Source organism: Moschus berezovskii, chromosome X, assembly GCF_049115385.1.
Source record: "Moschus berezovskii isolate FMDL1 chromosome X, NW_MosBer_1.0, whole genome shotgun sequence".
NCBI classification, from domain to species: Eukaryota; Metazoa; Chordata; class Mammalia; order Artiodactyla; family Moschidae; genus Moschus; species Moschus berezovskii.
The window spans coordinates 98,304,608-98,328,652 of record NC_142488.1 but is presented as its reverse complement, the minus strand read 5'-3'; the positions used below and the strand labels follow the sequence as shown (position 1 = coordinate 98,328,652).

Here is a 24,045-nt window from a genome sequence, read left to right as displayed (position 1 = left end):
TAAGAGGGCAGAAATCATCTCCATTTTACAGATGATCTAACACCAAGAGCTAGAACTACAAACAACACTAGATTTCCTGGATCCTGATCCTGAAAGAAAATGATTCATTTTCTTTCCGCCTCTACTCAAAAACCAGTGGGCCAAATGGAAGGTATTGTGACATTTTGACAATAATCCATTACTTGTAATACCCACCCACTGAAGCTGAAGCTCCAGTACTTTGACCACCTGGTACGAAGAGCCGACTCACTGGAAAAGACCCTGATGCTGGGAAAGACTGAGGGCAGGAGGAGAAGGGGGCGACAGAGGATGCGATGGTTGGGTGGCATCATCAACACAATGGACACAAATTTGACCAAACTCTGGGAGATGGAGGACAGGGAAACCTGGCATGCTGCAGTCCATGGGGTCACAAAGAGTCAGACATGACTTAGCAACTGAACATACACACACACACAACACACACACCAAACCCTGTGCTTTTCTTTACATTGTTGGACTTGTGGGGTGATTTATTTTCTGGTTTCCCAGAACTTTCATTATCATCTCTGAATTATTTTTTGTTTTTAAACCAAAGCTTCAAAGACAAGAGGGATTATTGAGTCTTTAGATTGGTTTGAACCTTTTATGACAGCCCATAACCTGTTTTACAGGCTTCCCTGGTAGCTCAGCTGGTGAAGAATCTGCGTGCTATGCAGGAATCCTGGGTTCAGTCCCTGGGTCAGGAAGGTCCCCTAGAGAAGGGATAGGCAACCCGCTCCAGTATTCCTGGGCTTCCCTGGTGCCTCAGATGGTAAAGAATCTGCCTGCAATGCGGGAGACTCCTTGGAAGAGGGCGCAGCAACCTACTCCAGTATTCTGGCCTGGAGAATCCCATGGACAGAGGAGCCTGGTGGGCTACCGTCCATGGGGTCACAAAGTCCGACACAACTGAGCAACTAAGCACAGCACAAGCACAACCTGTTTTACAGCATGTAGACATTATTAAACCACCTTTTATTACTAAAACTTGGGTTTGTTTCATTGAATTTAATGGTGTGGTGCAGTTGAAAGAACATTACACTGGGAATCAGATTGGGTGGGGTTCTATAGGAATGACCCAGCTTTTTAAAAAATATTTTTGTTTATTTGGCTGCACCTGGTCCTAGTTGATGCATGCAGGATTTTCCATCTTTGTTGCAGCATGCAGGATCTTTAGCTGTGGCATGTGTGATCTAGTTCCCTGGGCCCCCAACATTGGGAGCATGGAGTCTTAGCCACTGGACCACCAGGGAAGTCCCAGAATGACCCAGGTTCTTAAACAATATTCATCTTTTCCTGTCTCTCCCACCAAGATTATAATTCTGCATGATCTCCTTCCACCCCATCATCGTCAGGAGTGGGCCATTATGTGCATTATTATCCTTAGGTGCACTGAGTTTGAAAAATGCTTGAGTCCTATTAATCTCAAAGCTCCTTTCTAGCTCTTCTTACTGGAAGTTCAGGATAAAAGCTGCAAATGCTAACTTCTCAGCATACAATAGTGGGAGGAACATTCTCTTGGTACTCCAAAGAACATAAGAGATCTCAAATATTAATATATAGCTTCTGGGTTGTTGGTCAAGAATTACCATGTTTTAGTCCTTTTTTTAAAAAAAAATCATAGATCACTGTTACTTGGAGGCCCCCTGCCATGCCATACAAATTCCAGCCTTCTTGCCCTTTAGTCAGTGCCCTACTGTTGATGACATGTAAGAACTTGTCACAGTTAGTAAAGCTGTATACTATTAATACATGAAGACAAGTCCTAGCTCTGATTCTGCTCAGCACTGTGTCACCAGCCACAGTACCTGGTTAATAGTAGCTATTCAGTAAATATCCAATGGGTGACTGAATAAACAGATGAATTTGGGGACAATAAGGACCTACAGCTACAAAGTTGTTCCATTGACTTTATCATATCCTAGTTGCTAAATGCAAAAACAGGTGAGAGAAGTTCCTGGAAATCTTTTGGGGCAGTGAGAAGTGAATGGTTAAGAAGTCAAGGCTGGTTGGGGATTTGATTGGGATGACCCACCTAACTTTTAACTACCTGTAGCAAAATAAATCAGGTTGTACCCTATCTGAATGAGAATTATGCTGAAAGAATTTGGTTGAAGCTTAACCCATCTTCTAGAATATTTGGGTAATGACCTATCCACTACTTATCTTCTGATCCACTGATGAATAAGCAGGGGGAAAAAAACTTTATTTCATTTCCTTATTGGGAATCTCTTTAACATAGGAGCCCATTTTCCTACCCAAGTAAGATTTAGTGAACACAATTTTGCTATGAATCTGTAAAACGTCTCAGGATTCATCACAAACATAAATATATGGTATATTATGGATGTATTGATACTAATAGAAGATTAATGGCCTGGGATAAAACTTGCACTGACCCAGAGTGGCTTTATAAGTAGATGGAGTAGATAGATGGTAACCCACATGGTTTGATTTGAGAGGGGCTGAGAAAGCTTCTTTTGCCAGGAATACTTCCCCTCTGCATTGTTCCAGTACTTAAAAATTCCACTATTCGTATCTTTGGACCAAAGAATTATTTTCAAGAGTCCCGTTAAAAGATAATTATTTTTAAGAGGGCTAGCTCATTACAGCTTGAATGACATCACTGGTTGATGAAAGATCATATTTACTGGACAAGAACAAGCCACAGGACAGCTACATTTGGAAAGGGTGACAAGGGGAGAGATAGGTTGAGTGATAGATCCTGCTGGAGGGACACAGACCTGAATGGGTCACAGAGCCAGAAGTTACATGACAATCCCGGGTATTTGGAAAATAAGATGCCAGAAGGCTAAGGGCACTGAAAGCAGAGATCCAAAGATATCACTTCCGATTAACCTTACCTACTTCCCAACCTTGCCCAGCTAGGGTTTCTGCATGGGCAACATGTACTCTTATATCCTTAAAGCAGGACCATACCTTCCATTCCTGGCAAACTCACTATGTTAATTTCAAGTCAGCTCCCAGACTGTCAAGATCATTTTGAGTCATACAGCAGAGTATCCATGCACCCCAGGACACATGATTTTATTACATGTGCCTTCTGTGTTTTTATATAAATCACTAGTTCTTATTCTTGGATTCTGGGCATCTGCAATTTATCTGAAACTGGACATGACACTGTGTGTGTATAAGCATTTTTCTAAAGAGAAGGGTCCAGAGTTTTCAGTGTTTTCTCAAAGTGATCCATAGCCTAGAAAAAGGTAAAAAACCACTAATCTATCTATCAACATTTTGATCAGAAGTGAAGTCACTCAGTTGTGTCTGACTCTTTGCAACCCTATGGACTGTGGCCTGCCAGGCTCTTCTGTCCATGGAATTCTCCAGGCAAGAATACTGGAGTGGGTTGCCATGCCTTTCTCCAGGGGATCCTCCCATTTTGATCAGAGCAATACTAATAAGAACAGAACTCTAGGAAGTAGCCGAAATAGTTCAGTTGGGAGAGCATTAGACTGAAGAACAGAACTCTATAAGACTACCAAGAGTCCCTGCCTTCCTGCTCAGCACCAAATCATCGAAAATTTGGGAATGGTGTTGTTAATTATTATATATTATAAGTCTCTTTTCTTGTAATTTGCCTCTATCATAAAAGTAGAAGGGAAGGTGAATTTCAGCTACTTTGGCGTTCTGGTCATTAAAATTTTTACACTGCTGGTATTTGGTTTTTAAGATCTAAATTTTAGGTCATTCTTAAGACCTTCATCATTTTGCTTCCTGAACCCATCAGACACTATATGTCATAATATTATATTTAGTCTGAACAGAATTACAGAATCTTCAAAAATCCCTGTGAATGGCTGAAAATTAACACATCAAAGAAAATACATAAGTAAAAACTTGCTATCTCTTCTCTCCGTGACTCTGGACAAGTGTAATGTTAATTTCAATGTCTGTCTACCCTAAAATCTTCTGAGACTCTACCTCCATGAGTGTATAGCTATGATCTATATACAAAGAGTTTCTCAGTTTCCTCTACATGAAAACCTAGATGTGATAAGTTAAAGATTCATTTCTTTATTTAAAAAGGCTTCACTTAGAAGGAAGTAAGACACACAAAAAAGTACACACCATGTGGTTCTTTTTATATGAAGGTCAAGAGAAGACAAAGCTAATCTCTAATGATGAAAAACAAATCAATGGTTGCCTGCGTCCAGGGTGATGATGAGAGTGCACAAATGGGCATAGAAAACATTTTGGGATGATGGAAACGCTCTATTTAGATTACCATGGTGCTTTCATGAGTGTACTGCTAGCTCAGTGGCAAAGAACCTGCCTGCAGTGCAGAAGCCACAGGAGACACAGGTTTGATCCCTGGGTCAGGAAGACCCCCTGGAGGAGGAAATGGCAACCCACTCCAGTATTCTTGCCTGGGAAATCCCATGGACAGAGGAGCCTGGCGGGGTGTGCCAGGCTCCTCTGTCCATGGGGTGACAAAGAGTCAGACACAACTGAAGCAACTGAGCATGTATGCAGGCATTCGTGGGTGTACACATCTGTCAAAACACATCAAAACACTTGAAATAGATGCAGTTTATTATACATAAAGTTAAAACCAATAAAATTATTCATAAAAGATTTACCTTAGGCTCATTAAAGTAAGATTTTTATTGAGTATTACTTAAAAGATTTAAAATCTGATTATACAAATGAAAAAGTCTACCTGTAAATATATTCAAAGTGGGGTGTGGATAAATATAATCAATAGAAAAGCTTTTTAGCAGGTGAAGAGGTAATAAGAATGCATTTTAGTTAATAGTTAGCATTTACACAAGAATGATATCTCTTTGTTAATGTGAAATATCCCAACAGTAAAACAGTTAATGTGTTCAGATTATCTAAGATAGATCTTAGTTTGGCCCTTCCAAAGTAGAGATAGCATCAGACAGTGCGACAACACTCATTCAAAACTAAATTGTACATTACCTGTGATATCATTTTTTATTCATTGAAGGACAGTTGTATTTGGAATTGTTTGCCTGTGCATTATTTTGCATTTAAAAAGTTGATTTACTTTAAATTTTTGCTGTGCTCAGATATTGGATAGCAGAGTGGTTCCTTGGGAAATCTAATACGGTAAATGAAGCATTAATTTTAAGACCTAGTTTTAAATGCTATGTACCAATTAATATGTACCCTTTCTTTGGAATTTTAAGGATTTTTTTTCCCAATCTATGAGATAATGCTGGTGAATTCTTAGTGATCAATGTGAAAATAAATGGGGAAGCTCTGATAACAGCAAATCCAAGAAATAATATTGAATCCTGTTAATGGCACCTTGTCATGTGTGCATGTGGAATGCCAAAGAGTAGCTAAAAATAGAGAAATAAGATTTCTGAAATAAGACACAGGTGTTGTGGCAAAACACCTTCAACTGAGTTCAAAATCACTTGTCATTAATTGTGTTTACAGGTTAGTGAAATTAAGTACTCTAGACTGGTAATACAGGAACCCTTGCATTTATTTAGTAGTTACCTTGATCTGTCTATTCTGGATTGATGGTAAAAGCTCCATGTTAGAAGAGGGTTGGCCAGAATGGAGGCAGGTGGTGGGAAATTAGGTCAACTCAATTCCACATGCCACTAATGGGTTCCTTGGTGATGAACACTGTACTCAGGCCGCTGGCCTATGGCTTAATCACCCTCTTCTCCTCATCACAAAATGGCTCATCTACAATCAAGGGCTCGGGCTCCTGCTGGGGTGCAGGCTCCGGCTCCAGCTGGATCTCAAGCTCAGACATGGGGACAAGCTCAGGCCCAGAGGGTGGCTCCACAGTAGGCTGCAAGGCAGACTCAGGCTCAGGGATAGGCTCATGATCTGGCTCCAGGGTGGTAGCAGGCTCAGTCTCATGGATGGAAGATGGAAGGGTGGCTTCAAGTTGGATGACATCTTCATGTGGCATTGTCTCACCCTCCGTTCTTTGGTTTATCTTTGTCATTGGTCTGTGGGAAGAAGGCCCAGGCAAGAACAAGTTAGGGTCTGACATCTCATGTGGAGCCATAGGCTCTGTAGCCTCAGTGACCATAGGTCCCAAACCTCTGTGATTTCTGATAGTCTGACTCACTGTCAGACCATGGGTCTCCATTTAGGGTGCAGAAAGGTTAGGTCTTAAGTGTATAGTATACTGTCAAGAGAAACAAACCAGTGTTAAGAGGCAGGAAAACTGATGTCAGGAGGAAAGGGTATAAAGATCTAACAGGATCGTTGGGGGCCAAATCCATGGCTCCAGTGCCTCTCTAGCACCCAGTCCATTTAGCCTGATACTTGGTACCCAATACATAGTTGTGGAAGCACAGAAATGGAGGGAAGAACAAATGAACGTGTGTGATATACATTCGATGAGGAAGAATAGAGTGGGCAAGAGCCTGGGCTGCCAGCAGTTTTGTGTCTATTTACCCTTTGTTCCATAAAAAATAATATTAAAAATTGTATTTTATTTGCTGTTCATAGAAAGACAAGTAGATGAATATATTAAAACATGTTCTTAGCCCTAAAAGGACTGTTGTCACACGTAAATGAGTTGATATACATAAAATTGCTTAGAACAGACTCTGGCACACAGTACCCAGTATGTGATAGCCATCACCACTCTTTCATAAAAGCAATGAGAGCAAGCAGAGAGATGGCCCTCTATCTTATGCTAAAAGGCGTGCTTAGGAAGAGCTGACTGAGAGAGACAGGCCTGAGACATGTCTATTCAAGGAAAGACAGCAGAAATAAGGTCTTACTCGAGTTCTGTGGTGGTTTTAGAATTCCTCTTCCTTTCCTTCCCCTTTGCCTTTACCTTACGCCTCACGAACCACACCACAGAGATGATAATGATGACACCTATCAGGGTCCCCACAAAGGCCCCAACAATGATTCCAATTCCTGGATCTGGAGGATACAAGCAGCTGGTTAGTAAAACGGAGCACAGTGTCAGCCCCCTCCCATGCATCTGTGACCAGTGGGGAATATTCAGGGCATTCATATAGTGGGATAGTGCCTTGTATAGGCTGGGGCCATGGAAAGCCCTAGAACTCTACATATATGAAGCATTATTTAAGCATTAGATATTAGGATGGTCGTCCATCATATCATTCTATAAATAAAGCACCAAAATCTGCAGAGTCAGGAAAGACTAACCAAGAATTCTAAGTAACTGACTTGATTGGCAGGCACAGGATACTTAAGGAGAAACTGTTAAAGTTCTATGATCAACTTACATGAAGTAGTTAGGTCAATTTCGCAGGAACTATTGCCAAGGATGTTAATAGCGGTGCACTGGTAATAACCTTGTTCAAAGCTGGTCAGGTTTCCAATAAACAAAATCCCAGTGGCTGGGTCTGTCAATATCAGGAAATAGTGTTTTGAAGTCTTGTATGTGGGTACAGATCATGTCAATGGAGCAGACCATCCAATGCCCACCCACTTCCTCAGATTGGCCTCCCTTTCTGGAGATGGATCAGCTAGAGCCCTGAAGACTCCTATCTGGGACCATGCCTATTTTCTCCATACCCACCACCTCCAAGCCAAAAATGGTCTTGACTTCTAGAAGTTGGGGAGAAGACTAGAGGACAATCATTTTGATGACAGGCTGACATTCTTTGTACATTTCCCTCCCAGAAAAACAGAGGACTGAGCTCTAAGGATGAGCAGCCAGTCACATATACATGCTGTCAACCAAGCCCACACACCAGGCCTTGCCAGACGCAGCAAAGATATATACTTACTGAAGTTTTCTTTCACTGGGACAATGTTTCTTCCTTCAAGTTTATACCAGTAGTACACAGGGGAAGGTGTTCCAAGCACCGAAAGGCAAGTAAGAGATATAGGATGGCCGGTTTCTGCTATTCCTTGGATGCTGCAGAAGGGCTTAGAAGGTTTGACTGTAAGGCAATGACAAAGAGTAAGAAATCAGGCATGATGAATGGCAGTCTGTACCACTTCCTCACTCTCATTTTGGAGAATATGTACACTTTTTTTTTAATCTTAAAAAAACTTGTTTTGACAGTTTTCTAGTTGTACCACCAGATGGGAGTAGAGCACTTCAGGTGCAAAGACCTCTCTCGTCACTGGGCCATTAATAGTCTAGTAGCATCTCTTCCATCTGACTCTTCCTCAGATTCATAACCATGAATTTCCATATTGTGCCTTAAAATATGCCATTATTAAAACAGTCAAGTGTAAGCAAACATTAAACTAGGAACAGAGGTTATATTTTGGAAGCACGGTTTTAAAGGAAAAGAGAACATTAAACACTTTGAGATAACCACTTTTTTTTCCCAAACAATTGTCTTATTAATGCCATATTTTTCTTTTCCTTTTTGAGTTATTTTTTGGCATTAATTCTCCTGGTGGTGACACACAATGGAAGGTTTGAATTTTCCCGTGTCCCTTATTGGGAGGGGAAACCCATTGCGGGGGAAGGGTGTGCCACAAGGCACTGAAATCTTGTTTCATCCTTCATGCCACAAGCTTTTACTTGAGTGCCTCCTGTGTGCCCAACATTGAACTAGGCACCAAAAATTCAAAAGTGCCTCTGACAGAGTTTTGAAATGGGGTGAGAGGAGTGCTAAGAGATTAGGCTAGAGAGCAATGGAGACCAGAGCTTCAGGGGCTTTATGTTTCACGTATTTTATACTGAGAGCAGCAGGGCCACAGAAGGAATTTAAGTAGGTGCGGGGCAGCACAATGATCATTCTAACTGACCTGTTCTGACTCCAGAAATGCATGAGGCAAGGGAGGGGAGGAAACAGAGTCAAGAGGTATTAAGAAGTCCAGAGGGCTTGGATATGTGGTATGAGGAAGAGGGTGGACTCAGTGATGACTCTCAGGTTTCTGATTTCGACAGCTGGGTACACCATCTTGCCACCCCCTGAGATAAAGAAGTCAAGGAGAGGAACAGGTGTTTGGGGAAGGAGTGAGGAGGAGAAAGGGGCAAAAATGAGGTCAGTTTGGGATATGCTGAGTTTCTATGCTTACGGGTAAGTCCCGTGGGAAGCTGAAAATCTGATTCTGGCCACTCGTCTTACTGCTCACAGCTTATTCTAACCTCAGTCTGACATGCAGATAAGGATCTGAATCGATACTTTCCCATTCACCTGCCTTATATTAATTTGGATATAAGACACTCCAAAGGCATAGATTCTCTCCCTTAGGCTTAGGCTGTAAATGCTCCAGACTGCCCAACTCTCTGACTCTTACTTGGGAGGCAGCAGTTAAGAGAACATATCTGAGTCCACACTGAACACGGTCTGCAGCTTTACACCAGATGTATTTAGGCAAGTAACTTCACTGGAAAAGACTCTGATGCTAGGAAAGGTTGGGGGCGGGAGGATAAGGGGACGACAGAGAATGAGATGGCTGGATGGCATCACCGACTCTGTGGACATGAGTTTGAGTGAACTCCGGGAGTTGGTGATGGACAGGGAGGCCTGGCATGCTGTGATTCATGGGGTCGCGGAGAGTCGGACACAACTGAGCGACTGAACTGAACTGAACTGAACCTAACATAGACAAGCCTCAGTTAATTCATCTGTAAAATGTGCACAAGAAATTATCTGACCTCCAGCTAACCCAAATATATTGTGTTTATACAAATAAAACCATGTATATAGTATCTTACATGTGGAATTGCTGTTGTCCACAGGCAGGAATAAACACTGCTGCCACATTTCTGACCTTGCAACTGACAACCTTCCAGTCTCGGACACTAACCCACTATACATGTGAGCAGAAAAACAGATATAGCTATAGCTGTTTGAAAATTTCACCATCCCTTCTTTTTTAAAATTATACTATACTTGATTTGAAATACTGTGTTTAGTTTTGGGTACACAACACAGTAATTCAGTATTCTTGCAGATTTTTATTCCATTATAGGTTATTAAAAGATAATGGATATAAATCCCCTCTGTGTTATACAGTATATCCTTATTGCATATCTATTTTATATATAGTATTTCGAAGCTGTTAATCCCATACCCCTAATCTGTCCCTCCCCCTTCACTCTTCCCTTTGATAGCCACTAGTTTGTTTTCTATGTCTGTGAGTCTGTTTGCCATATATATTCATTTGTACTATTTTTCAGATTCCACATATAAGTGAGATACAGTATTTGTCTTTCTCTGTTGGACTTATTTCACTAAGCATAATATCCTCTAGGTCCGTCCACGTTTCTGGAACCAGCAGTATTTCACTCTTTTTATGGCTCAGTAATATTCCATTGTATATATATGTACCGTGTCTTCTTAAACCAATGGCCTGTTGTATAATCCCTTCTTTTAAACAGGTATCTTTTAATTAAAAGGAGTATTTTTCTGTTTAGCTCTTTATTCTCTCGTTCCTGGTATGCTGCGGACAATTCTTTGGATTCAGTTCAGTTCAGTTCAGTCGCTCAGTCATGTCCAACTCTTTGTGACCCCATGAACCACAGCATGCCAGGCCTCCCTGTCAATCACCAACTCCCGGAGTCCACCCAAATCCATGTCCATCGAGTCGATGATGCCATCCGACCATCTCATCCTCTGTCGTCCCCTTCTCCTCCTGTGCTCAATCTTTCCCAGCATCAGGGTCTTTTCCAATGAGTCAGCTCTTCGCATCAGGTGGCCCAAGTATTGGAGTTTCAGCCTCAACATCAGTCCTTCCAATGAACACCCAGGACTGATCTCCTTTAGGATGAACTGGTTGGATTTCCTTGCAGTCCAAGGGACTCTTAAGAGTCTTCTCCAATACCACAATTCAAAAGCACAAATTCTTCAGCACTCAGCTTTCTTTATAGTCCAACTTCACATCCATACATGACCACTGCAAAAACCATAGCCTTGACAGACCTTTGTTGGCAAAGTAATGTCTCTGCCTTTTAATATACTGTCTAGGTTGGTCATAACTTTCCTTCTTATGCTCATTCTTTGGATTTGCCTACCCTAAATAAACTAGGTTATTTAACCAGAAATCCAACTATCACTAGATTTAGATACTGCCTTTTTTTTTAAGATATGGCCTTTTTAAAAACATGGTGAATTTTATAGCTTTTACAGTGGAACAGAATAATTTGAACAGATAATTAAATGAGGGTGTTTCATCACAAAGCCAGACCCCAGGACTTGAACTAATTATGGACCAAAACCTGGAATGACTTGCATTCATTTCTTGAGCCCAGAATCAAACCCAGATATATTTCTGAACACATTTTTCTCCTCTCATTTTTATTAACTAAACACTCAGTGAATCACTTTGAACCAATCCCAAACCCATACACTTTCTAAAACTACTGATTCAGGATTGAATTGACATTTTATCCAGTTACAGTCCCTGACAGAACTTGGCTTTTTACTGGCAAAGCCACTGATTTACCATTTAGCTTTATTGCTTTCAACAGAATTGCAGTGGGAAGAAGAGGCTCACCTCAGAAAATAAATGAAAATGTTTCAGTGTGTTCTCAAACCTTCCTAAATTCATCATTTTCTTTTTACATGCCAAATTGCAGAAGGAAGATGATGTTCATTCCAAATGCATACAAAATAATTATTCAAATTTCTGCTGGGTATTTTTCAGAGATTCCTTTTCCAAGGCTGTCATACCTAATGGAAGTCTTTCAGATGAATGATCATGCAAACCACCTGGTCCTTTGCGCATTGCTGCTTCCTTCACCTAAACTGCACTCGGCCACCTCAGCCCCTCTTCTGCCTGACATGCTCCTACATATCATTCAACATTCACTGCAGAAGTCACTTTCTCCAGGAAGCCTTCTCCAGTTCCCCCTGTGATCTCCCAGCTCACCTTTCCTCCCTCCACTATAAGCTTATGTGATACATCTGCCTCCCCCACTATACACTTAGAACTTTAGGAGGGCTGGGAGCCTATTTTACATCTTTCCATCTCCACTGCCTACCACAGTGACTGAACATCTGTTCAGGGTGTGTCAAATGAATATATGCATGAATGAGTGAGTGCATGAGGTTTGTGTCTACCACTGGGTTACGAAAGTTTCTGAAAGATGCATTGCTAGGAAGAGCAATATTTAAGGAAATGTCAATACCTCTCTCTTTTGGTCTCCCTTGCATGCTTGCCTGGGCTTCCCAGGTGGTACTAGTGGTAAAGAACATGCCTGCTAATGCAGAAGACGTAAGAGTCATGGGTTCAGTCCCTGGCTTGGGAACATCCCCTGGAAGAGGGCAGCATAACCCACTCCAGTATTCTTGTCTGGAGAATCCCATGGACAGAGGAGCCTGGTGAGTTACAGACCATAGGGTCACAAAGAATCGGACATGACTGAAGTGAATTAGCACACACATGCTTACCCCCACTATGCCCCACCCCTCAGTCAGGGCAGACAGAACAGGCACTCATATGCAATAGAATTTGAGAACTGCCAACAGCCTCTGCAGTTTTTAGAGAAAATTATCAGTCTCAAAATTTCAAGAAAGCATAAATTTGTAGAACATCTTTGTTCTTAGCCTAATTAATTAAAGTGGGATTTTGAGAATTCTCAAACAAAGAAATCCAGAGTCTTCCATCTCTTACCTTGCCTGGATACTGGAGGCTTAAGGAAAGGTCATGACTCTTGGGAAAGAAAAACTTAGAGGGGTAATGAGCCTCAACTTCTTATGGAAGTTCATTAGGAATTCTCTGAACTTTAAGAATATTAACCACCCTGTCTAACTTTACCTTGGGGCTAATTCCAAGCTCAGAAAAAAAGGAGGCTTGGCTCCTTTAGGTTGTTTCTGGTCAGAAGGACAACCCAGAGCCAGGGAGTAACAAAAATAGTAGAGAACTAATCCCTTATATTCTTTGAACACTGAATCTCCAATATATCATTTGAGTCTCATAATAATATGACAGGGCAGGAATTACAACCCATCTCAAAATGACCAGAGAAAGGTGAACTGACTAGCACCGAGGCCAGTGAGTAACAAAGTAAGAGCTAAAACCTAAGTCTTCTGACTCCCGAGCTGATGTGCTAGCATCTATTCCACATCATTTAGTTCCCATGTATATAGCTAGTCTTCCAACCTGGAACATCAACTCTCCCAGGAAAGGGTTTATGTATACATGTCTTGTTGTCCCCTATACCCCCAAAGCCTAGCACAGGATACAGCAAAAATAAGAACACGATGGAGTTACCTTGCTCCTAGAAATCAGCTCTTGATTACCTTTTCCTCTTTTCCAGGTGAGCAGATGCAGTAGCAAGCCTCACAGTAAAGAGTTGGTTCTTTGTTGGCATCACTTGGTCAGCAAGCTCAGACAATACTGGACAGTCCTCCTCTGTGTGCACCTTATTACCAATTGAGGCTTTCCCAGGCTACTCAATTATTGTCACTGGTTTGATCTAGTTCCTTTTTTTCCCGGGATGGATGTACACAGCTCAAGAGCAGCCATGGCTAGACCAGTTCCACTTGAGGTTACATAGAAGTGGGAGAACCCTTAGCTCAACTGGTTAATGGGTGAAGGTTGACAGCCCTTGCCTCCTTCCTGTCCACACGTGTGAAGACCTGCAGATAGGACTTGCTAAGCAATACAGAGGAAAAGGCAATGGCACCCCACTCCGGTACTCTTGCCTGGAAAATCCCATGGATGGGGGAGCCTGGTAGGCTGCAGTCCATGAGGTCGCTAAGAGTCAGACATGACTGAGCGACTTCACTTTCACTTTTCACCTTCATGCATTGGAGAAGGAAATGGCAACCCACTCCAGTATTCTTGCCTGGAGAGTCCCAGGGACGGGGGAGCCTGGTGGACTGCCGTCTATGGGGTCGCACAGAGTCGGACACGACTGAAGTGACTTAGCAGGAGCAGCAGCAAGCAATATGGGCAGGGGCAAAACTCCCACTGTCCTCTCAGAGGTTGGAAGGAGCCCTAAAAATCACCAATATTGTGAACTCCCCCAAGAGCAGAAACCATGCCTCTATCATGGCTCCTGACCCAAAGCAGGCAGTTAATAAACACTACATAAATGAACCACTCCAAATTCATCTGAAGAACAGATATGACTTGCATTTGTGTATAAATAAATGAATCAACTCTGGTCCTTTTTCCAAATAGCATTAATATTTTAGAAAAGGACCTTTCTGCCTTTTCAAAGAATAATTTAACAGTGATTGGAATTGTAGCTGGCTTAGGAGAGGTCACAAGTTGACAGTTGTCTCCCCCAAGTAGGACTGGCTTCAATTGGAGGTTCTCACTGAAAGAGTTGCTAGTGATCATTTAGTGAGACTGTGGGTTGTCCTGTCTGTTCTCACTGCATCCTTCAAAGATAGGGACCCCAGAGATTTGGTCATCTATTGCTATCTGTCATGGTGGCAGCCCCGTTTGGTTTGATAACTGTTTCAACATGTTTTGTGAGTGATTTTTCAGTATTATTCTATGGGTTGGATTGGTGGTGTGTCTCTATTTTCCTGATAATAAAAGAAATATGGAGGATATTCACCCTTGGGACTTAATTGGCACCATAACTCACTGCCTTGGCTCATTCAAAGTCCTAAATTGAGAACAAGAAGAGAAAAAGCAGAAAGTAAAATGTCCATACCTAACACGCTGACGCTGATGGTGCCTTGATTTTTGCCGAAAAAGTCAGGGGGGTTGTTAACATCACAGACGTAGATGCCACTGTCTTCTGGCTGCATATGCGAGATGGTGATGGATGCGTTACCTGAAGTGTTGGAGCCTACAATGCGATCTTTAAATTTTCCTATGGCTGTAGCTTGTCCACCTTCAGAATAGTAAATCTAGGACAGAAAATGACATAAATGAGAACTGGACAATGTCTGAGGCTAGGATAAACTACTTGGAAGTTCTCTCTATCCAGTGTTTCCTTCTTTGATGATAACTAGAATCCCTCCACCCCTCCCACCCCTGGTAAGACCCCTGTGGCTAAGATTTCTCAGCTCAGTGGGATACTGTAGGTCTCTCAAGGCTGTACACAGTTGTGGCCTCATTTGTGCTCAAAGCAGCTCTATTATATCATCAGAGCACAAAAGCATGCCTGTCTTGTAGACAGTAGGCACCAGAGCTGACAGGATTCAACTCCTAAGCTTAAGCTAGGAGATCAAGATACTCCCCGATAAGTCTACCTGACAGAAACTTATTGTTTAGGACACAAATGACGGATGGGGAAACCAAACCATCATTTTATTCTACTTTATAAACTTTCTTTGCTTTGAGTTTACCCAATGGGCTTATCTAGAATATCTGATTCCTTTAAAAGAATATTCATGTTCCTTTTGAACACACATATTCTTTTGGATAAGCAAAACTGAGTTCATTTTGTTCATTAGAAGAATAACATTTCAGAGTGGAGAGGCTCCTGAGAAACCATGTGGCCCCATCCTCTCACAGTGGTGGTATGAGGATGAAGCAAAGTCACTTAGTCAAGGACCTAGGAAGTGCATGGTCAACAGTAGCTACTACCTTTCTTCTCACATGGCAGGAGGGAGAAATGGAATTATTAATGCTTTCAGATAAAGGCAGGCACTCAAGTACAGAGACTAATGACCCACCCAAAGTCATAAAGATTTATTATATTATTATTATAATTAACTACATTTAAGAAATATCTTGATTCTAGTCCCATCTGTATTACAGAACATGGATATTAAATCATAATGGTAACCATGTGAGCAGCAGAGTGTGATGTAAAAAGACCTGGTCTAGGAATAAGAAGACCTGGGTTTTAGCCACACTGGGCCTCTGATTATGACATGGGAGAGGTAGCTGCTGGTCATGTCTCCATGGCAACCTGCTTTGCAGTAAGAAAAAAAGTCATTTAATCTCTTCAACCTTTAGTTTCCATATCTGAACAAGGAACCAGAGCAGTGTTCTCTAAAGTATGATATGTATTCTCCTAGTATAGGCACATAAGTTGATTTTAGGTGGTTAATAAGTGAAACTTAAAAATATAATGTGTATTAGAGACATATCTAACACATCAAATCTGTGAATTCATGGATGTTATTGGTTACAGTGAAACTAAGGCAGATGTTTTTAAGACTTTTAAAAACCAAGTCAGGGAATTCTTTGGCAGTCCAGTGGTTAGAACTCAGTACTTTTAACTGCTGAGTGGCCCAGGTTCAATATCTGGTCAGGGAACTAAGATCTCGCAAACCTCACAGTGTGCCCCCCCCAACTGTCAATATAGAAAACATTAAGCAATTACTAGTGCTGGTAATACACAAATATGACAAAAAAATCATAAAGATGAGACATGAATAGACTAAAGCTTAGGAATCACTGGATTTGGTGATCCCGGAGGTCGCTTCATAATACACAGTCTATGTACACACTTTGTTAGTTTAATATAAATGTCTATAATTCCATTCATTGATTTGCATTATTCAATAAACTGGGATTGCCCTAGTCCACTGGCAATTAATATTTAATAAAATATACTAGAAGAGACTTATGATTCATTTAATTCACTCTTCTCACTTTATAGAAGAGATTGAAGCCTAGAGAGGTTTAAAAAAAGACACACAAAGTTAACAGCTGAACCCAGTTCTTCAATTTCCTTGTCCAGCATTCTTTACATTAACAGGCTAATGAAACAGGGAAGGCAGTCAGAAAACCAAAAGATATTGTCTACATAAATTCAAATGTATTCCCTTTCAGGGAAAAAGCGAGTAAGTTTTTAAACTAAAGCAGAAAGGGAGAGTCTGATGGAAAATTCAAAGAAAAGAGTATATTTAAGGAGAAAGCAACTTGTCTCTCTCCTGTGGTTCTCTAACATCAACTAACTTTCCTTCATACCCTGAAAGAGCCATTTATAAGTCAATTCATCCATTCATACCTACTGAAATCATCAACTCTTGCCCCAGAGGGGTCTTGTTTGATTTACAGACTGGTAAGCCATTGTAACCTAAGGTATTCAAGCGGGGCAGGAGGAAGTTCAACTTGTCAAAGGTCTATTTCCTTTAGGTGAGTTGACATCCAAGATATCCGGCTTTCCATTTCACTAGCCAGCTTGGCCTTATTTACTTTCTAATTAACAATTTATGGCCCTGTAGACTCTTACCTGGAATGCAGCCTCTGGTATATCAAGGAAGCCCTTTGCAGCGTAGGTATGTGGCCGCTTCCCCTGCTCCCAGGAAGACTGGGGAGTTGGTCAGCCTGTTTTATATTGAGGCTTGATGACATCACAATGAGAAACATCAGTCCTGCCTACAGCCTGCAGTAAGTCCCAGAAGATCTAGGGGAAAGGACTTTATTTCTACAGAGAGTAGGGGGGCAAGAGAGTGTGTTTTAGGTCAAGACTAGGACATGCAAAGAAGCCACACTGTAAAAGTTTCATGGTTGGCCATGTATCAGTGAGCAAATAAGTCATGAGGGCCTAGACTTGTAACTTCCCTGAAAAAAGGACCTTCACCAACGCTTCGATCCTAGCTCCTCACACTGTAGCCTAATAAATTCTGCCCTCCCACAAATAATACTGAAGATGTCTGGAATGGAAGCAGAGGTAGAGGTGTAACAATGGACACCTAAAAGGGAAAGGCCCTGGCCTCAGGGTGCTGTGTGAGAAAGAAAGTCCCCAGGGCTATCCAGTGGCCAGACACACAGGTGGAGGGGCTTTCTGTTAGGGGAAGTCCACACTGTCATATCGTCCTTGTGAAGAAAGAAAATGAAATGCTTTCCTGAAACTACTTATCTAATCACACAGGAAGGAACTGCAACTTGGTTCCATTTTCCACAAAAGAATAATTCTTTTAAAAATCAAAACTGAATGATGGCCAAAGCCTGGCTTATGATCCTGTGAGGCTTGTACACTTTTCAGGGAAAGTATATTGTCAATTTAGAGATCAAACAAATTGAGGTCCAGGAAAAGCCACGGCTGTTCAACAGGCCACATCCTTTGGGCCTGATGATGGGGCGGGGGGTGGCAAGTCTGCCCTGAGAAAACACATCCATGTGTTCTTTTAAGTGGCGTTTGTTCATTTTTTGGCCACTTGCCTTTTGTGACTGTGTTCATGGGAGAATGCCCTACTTTCCCCCCAGGTTCCTCTCTGCCTGCCCCATGGTGATGTTAGAGGCTGCCCCATGGTGATGTTAGAGGCTGATTATGGAGACATAACAGCACATTAGTTATAAGACTCCCAAAGAGATAACTCAGCTCATGGTTGCTAAGGCAGAGGAGCCTTCAGGAACCAGCTGGATACTGGAAGTACGGGAATTAGCTGGGAGGGGCTGGTGGGTAGTGGTAAGATCGTGGAGGATAGTAGGGACTGTGGTGAACTACAGAGCCAAACCAAACAAGACTTTCAAACTGCACAAATAAAACACTGGACCGGCCAACCAACATGCATCCACTGGCCAAATAGGACCCAGAGGCTGCTGGTCTGCAACCTCCCATTCATACTCTTCTACTACAGGAAAGGACACAGAGGTCCCATAAGAGGAAGTGATCATCCCAAGGTCGCACGCTTGGTAGTCAGACCTAGAATCCAGACCTCCCAAGTCCCTTAAATCCGTGAACATGGCACTCACACGCTTGCCTTGGACCAGGAAGATGACTTCCAGGACACCCTACCCTCTTGGGTCCATTCCATCACCTTCTTCAGACCAAACCTTCTCCTTCCAATCGCTGCTATTCATTGGCATGATGTTTCCCATGCTGAGTGGGTTCACCACATGATGCCTTCAATGGATGCCAGCTGCAATAACAACCTTTCTCTTCCTCCCATGTCAAGCTCCTATTCACATAAGGCTGTGCAGCTGGGAGCCAGATTTGTCCAAAAAGATTTTTCCCCTCAGCTTTGTGACACTGCTCTCTAACTAGAAGCTGGAATATGAACAAGAAGGGTTGAAAGAATTCAGTCTGCTTTCTGTTTGAGTCTGAGTCTGAGCTAATAAATGCCTTTAGCCTCCAGAGCTGCTTTTGTGGGTTCGTTTTGGAAATGTGCAAGTCCACAACAAACCACCCATTCTTTCCCTTCCAGCTTCTTCCTTTCCTGCTCTGCTCATAAAGGCACTAACCATGGGAGAAGAGGAATGTAGAGTAATGATGGTCTCAAGCCTAGAATTTTCTCTAGACTATTTAAGGAGGCTGGAATTGCACATGGAAGGAATATAACACCAAAAGGACAGCTTGCTTGTTCCAAACCACTCCCTTCCCAGCCTGCCATGTGCCTGAGACACCCACCAATTGAACTGTTTCTGTAAGTCATGGAAGGTTTCTGCTTAAATGGTTTTTTGTGAGAGAGAACAAAGTAAATGGTCACCAGCCCTTAACACCTTAGCATTATATTAATTTATCAGATTTAGTAAGAATAGACATCTGAGGAAATGGGACACTTAAAAGAAAAAATTTGATTGGGAAGGGTGCTGGGAAGGGAAGAAGCTGGAGTATTTCTCAATGGGAGCCACACTGGCATTTGGGGCAGACAATTCTTTCCTGTGTGGGTCTCACCTACATATCACAAGACATTAAGCCCCCTAGACACCATCCACTAAACATCAGTAGTGACTCCCATTTATAACAATTAGACCAACAGTATGCTCATTTTCAAATGTGCTCCTAAGGAGATGAAGCACCCTCACTTCACCAATATTTGAAAAGCATTGGATATAATACTATCTGTAGGGGCCAAGCTAGAAGAATCTAAGCAGACATGGAGTACAATGATACTAAGTTCTAGAAAGAAGTTGTTCACATTATATGGGTGTTAGATGAAGATGGTACAGGGTTCTTCCACTGTGGCTATCCTAGATGAGTATGTGTTGTTTGAGAGACTCATGCTAAGTAGGTTCCATGCCTGTCCTGTTCATGGGCAGGTGAGGTCCCTGTATTAATAATTTTTCCAGTGACTAACTGAATGAAGAGGCAGCCATTCACAAGAAGGGAACCAAAACTTCCAAGCTAGCTTGCCTGTTCTGGGGTCTAGAGTCTTCAGCTGTGACGCTTGCTGAGGAACTGACTATCTGAATCTGTCCATGTCTTCTGAAAGGAGGGCTTCTCTAAAAGAAAGACCATGCTAATGAATATCCTTTGTCCACCTGATGCGAAGAGTCAACTCATTGGAACAGACACTGATGTTGGGAAAGACTGAGGGCGGGAGAAGAAGCGGGCAGCAGAGGACAAGGTGGTTGGATGGTATCACTGACTCAATGGACATGAGTTTGAGCAAACTCTGGGAGATAGTGAAGGACAGGGAAGCCTGGCATGCTGCAGTCCATGGGGTCGCAAAGAGTTGGACACAACTTAGTGACTGAACAACAACAAACAACAAATGAATATCCTGGCACCTGATCAGAAGACTTATGGAATACTTCCATAGCCTCTATTCACAAAGGAACCCCATGGAGGGGGTAGTCCCTAGGAGATAATATTCTCCCCTGGGTACTGAGAAGTACTAGGTCTTGGAGTCAACTGCTTCTTTAACACAATGATCTTGGGGGAGGAGAAGACAAGTTTATTGAAAGAGTTGACCACTGCCCTGCTCAAGGCAGCAATAGAGCCTGAAACTTTTAGAGGAAGATGAAAGGAATTCCAGACATGGGCATGAGAAAGCAAACTCAAGACTGTCTCAAGACTTCCCTGGTGGCTCAGTGGTAAAGAATCTGCCTGCCAATGAAAGAGATATGGGTTGGATCCCTGATATGGGAAGATCCCACATGCTGTGGAGCAACTATGCCTGTGCACCACAGTTATTGAGCCTGTACTCCAGAGCCCAGGAGCTGCAACTATGGAGCCCACGCACTGCAGCTACTGAAGCCCTCACACCCTAGAGCCCATATGCTCCGCAACAAGAGAAGCCACTGTGAGAAGCCTGCATACTGCAATGAAGAGTAGCCCCTGCTCACTGCAGCTAGGGGAAAGGCCCATACAGCAATGAAGACTCATCACAGCCAAAAAAAGACTGTCTCACCTCCTCCAGGGGCTTGTGCTGATCTCAATTGTTACCAAACTCTGACCCTCCTATCCCACTTCGAAAATCTGGTGCCACTAGCCTGCTGCTGCTGCTGCTGCTGCTAAGTCACTTCAGTCGTGTCCGACTCTGTGCGACCCCATAGACAGCAGCCCACCAGGCTCTGCTGTCCCTGGGATTCTCCAGGCAAGAACACTGGAGTGGGTTGCCATTTCCTTCTCTAATGCATGAAAGTGAAAAGGGAAAGTGAAGTCACTCAGTCGTGTCCGACTCTTTATGACCCCATGGACTGAAGCCTACCAGGTTCCTCCGTCCATGGGATTTTCCAGGCAAGAGTACTGGAGTGGGGTGCCATTGCCTTCTCCACCACTAGCCTAGAGACTCCAAACAATGAGCGGGTCCAATAGTACAGGTGTTACTGCCTGAGAGGTCCAACTACATCTTCCTCAGGCATCTCTTGCATGCACCAGTTTTAGACACTGACTGACTGCCTTTTTCTCAATATTGAGGCATGGGCTGTGCTGTGTTTGAGCAGAAGTGGGTGGATCTGAGGACTGAATACTACAAGGTGTATTCCCATGTAGAAGAATATTACTGTTCTACCATAGTTTGAAGAGACGCACAGAGTGATTCAATACTTGTATGACACCATGGACTGTAGCCCGTCAGGCTCCTCTGTTCACAGAATTCTCCAGGCAAGAGTACTGGAATGTATCCCCCTCTCCAGGGGATCTTCTCGACCCAAGGATCAAACCCACGTCTCCTGTATTGCAGGCAGACTCTTTACCATCTGAGCCACCAGGGAAGCCCGTCTAAGGTAACCAGTACTGAACAAAACTGTTGAACTTTGACTAGAGGGTGGCACTGATAGGAACGATGTTTCCTGCTGAACAAAGGTTCAGCACCTCCGAAAGCTCAGTGATGGCTGAAGTGACACTGGTGCTCCCTCTTCTCCACCTCCACCCTTGGGCCTCCTCCAGCCCACTCAACTTGCCTCTCTCCCTATCTTCTATCATCACCACCCTTGCTTTCCTTCAAGGCCCAACTCAACTATATCCAGACCACACTGATTTCTCTCTTCTCTGAACTCTTTGTTTTGGATCATACATCCTTTTGAAAATCTGAAGAAAGCTACAGAATTTTCCCCCATCAAGGGATATGTATTAGCATACATGATCGCACATTCACATGCATAAATGTGCACACATATGCTGCCCTCCCCCAACACACACACATAAACCACACACTTTTGAGTATATTCATTTTAGTCTTTGGACTGATTTAAAGAAGGAATTACCCTTAAGGCCTAATGAAAAAAAAATCTGGGAATAGGCAACTTGCAAGTAGAATCATCCTCCTCTGACTTTCATCCACCCTCCCCCAGTTACCTCTTACCCAGACCCTAGCCTCCCTTCCAGTCCCTTATCCTCTAGCCTCCAGCTGCCTCTGATTCCCCAGGGTTCATTACTGCTTTGCCCTTACCCACCCACGTAGGGAGTCTCATTCCATTAGGACTCAGTCTGGCACAATGAGCTAGCTCACTTGACAAGCAGTGTCCAGATATTAAGTTTCACAGAGATCTGCGGATCAACTAGGACACATATTTGAACTAGGGTTTTCTGGAAATAACTGGGAGAGATCTGGAGCAGGGGAAGCCCTTCCGGAACTACTGCTTGTTTCACCTAAGAAAGACCCTTCCTGCCTACTCTAGAATACATGATATACTTGATGCTGACCTACACAGAATGGAGGTCACAGGCCATAACTAAATATGAGGAGAGGACAAAGGTTGTCACTTAGATGATGATCTTCCCTAAACAGTTATCTCCAAACTTCTAGTATCTGAGGCTCTGCTCCTGTTGCCACTGGCTTACCATTCCTTCCTCACACACTGACCCCCAACAGTTTATGTCAGAACTACTGAAGGGGAATAGTTCATGGGGAAAAAGTTCTTACAGAAACTGGTTGTGACTCCTCCTTATGGAAGAATGTCCACTGAATGGAGAGCTTGTTCAGTGAAGCCACAGTGGTGGTGTAGGTGCAGATAAGAGTGACATCAGATCCAACAGTCACATTCACAAAATTGTCTGGGATGGTCACTTGCACTCCATTAAGTTGACCTGAAAAGATAATCATCAAAAAACAATGGTACACCTTCACATTCTAGTGACATTTTTTCATTACAAAGCACTTTCAATGACATCTTATTTGAGGAATCCAAAGTGAGAAGGAGAATGTAGAATGAACCATGTCTGAAAGTCAAGCAAGCAACTGGCATGGGGTAGGAGAATTTCTAACTAATTACAGTGTGAAGATCTTCAACTCCTATGCGGTGGTGAGTTAACAATTCTGAACTGAGAATTTCTTCTGTGTGAGTATGGCCTGACGTGGAAGTTCTTAAAGTGTTGTCCAGAGACCCAAAAAGTCCATGACTATTGAGAAAAACCAATGAAGTTGGCCCAGGACTAATGAAGTTCCTTGGATGTGGCACGTTCAGTTTTAAAACCAGGTAAGTCTTGAGCAAGCGATGCTGGGTTTGCTAGGGCTTTTCAGTGCTTAAACCAGGAAAGTCCCAAGAAAACTAAATGAGTTGGTTATCCTAGCCCTGAGACCATTTTAGGGAGGCTACAAAATCCGCAGTGGTAAAGAATCTGCCTGCCAATTCAGGAGATGCAGGTTTGACCCCTGGGTTGGGAATATCCCCTGGAGGAGGAAATGACAACCCACTCCAGTGTTCTTTCCTGGAAAATTCCATGGACAGAGGAGTCTGACAGGCTATAGTCCATGGGGTCACAAAGTCAGACACAACTGGGGGACTTAGCGCAGGCAAAAGATCAAAATTATGTTCATAATATTTTTGTATGTCTTTTTCTGGTTTTTGTATCAGGTTAATACTAGTCTCAAAAACAAGTTTGAAATGTTCCCTCCTCTTCTTCTATTTTTTTGGAAAAATTTGTATAAAATTGTTAATTATTTTTTAAACATTTGGTAGAATTGTAAAGTGAAAGTATCTAGGCCTGGAGATTTCTTTTTCAGGAGGTTTTTAAATTATGAATTCAATTTCCTTAATGATTAAAGAGATAGTCAGACAATACATCTTATATTGAGTGAGTTTACTACTTTGTTGTTTTTGAGGAATTGATCCATTTCTTCTAAGTCATCAAATGTGTGA

At 42.5% G+C, this 24,045-nt stretch overlaps 1 protein-coding gene across 1 annotated transcript in view; it reads right to left on the bottom strand.

Moving 5' to 3' along the window:
- Positions 1 to 5,644: 5,644 nt before the first annotated feature.
- VSIG1 (V-set and immunoglobulin domain containing 1) overlaps positions 5,645 to 24,045 on the bottom strand; it is a 33,139-nt gene continuing 14,738 nt past the window's right edge. The window contains exons 2-7 of the mRNA XM_055438439.2: positions 22,830 to 22,993; positions 14,546 to 14,744; positions 7,752 to 7,907; positions 7,245 to 7,364; positions 6,768 to 6,915; positions 5,645 to 5,981 (exon numbers count right to left, since the gene is read on the bottom strand). Coding sequence (XP_055294414.1) covers positions 5,666 to 5,981; positions 6,768 to 6,915; positions 7,245 to 7,364; positions 7,752 to 7,907; positions 14,546 to 14,744; positions 22,830 to 22,993 — 1,103 coding nt within the window. The 3' untranslated portion in view covers positions 5,645 to 5,665. The remainder of the gene's footprint in view (positions 5,982 to 6,767; positions 6,916 to 7,244; positions 7,365 to 7,751; positions 7,908 to 14,545; positions 14,745 to 22,829; positions 22,994 to 24,045) is intronic.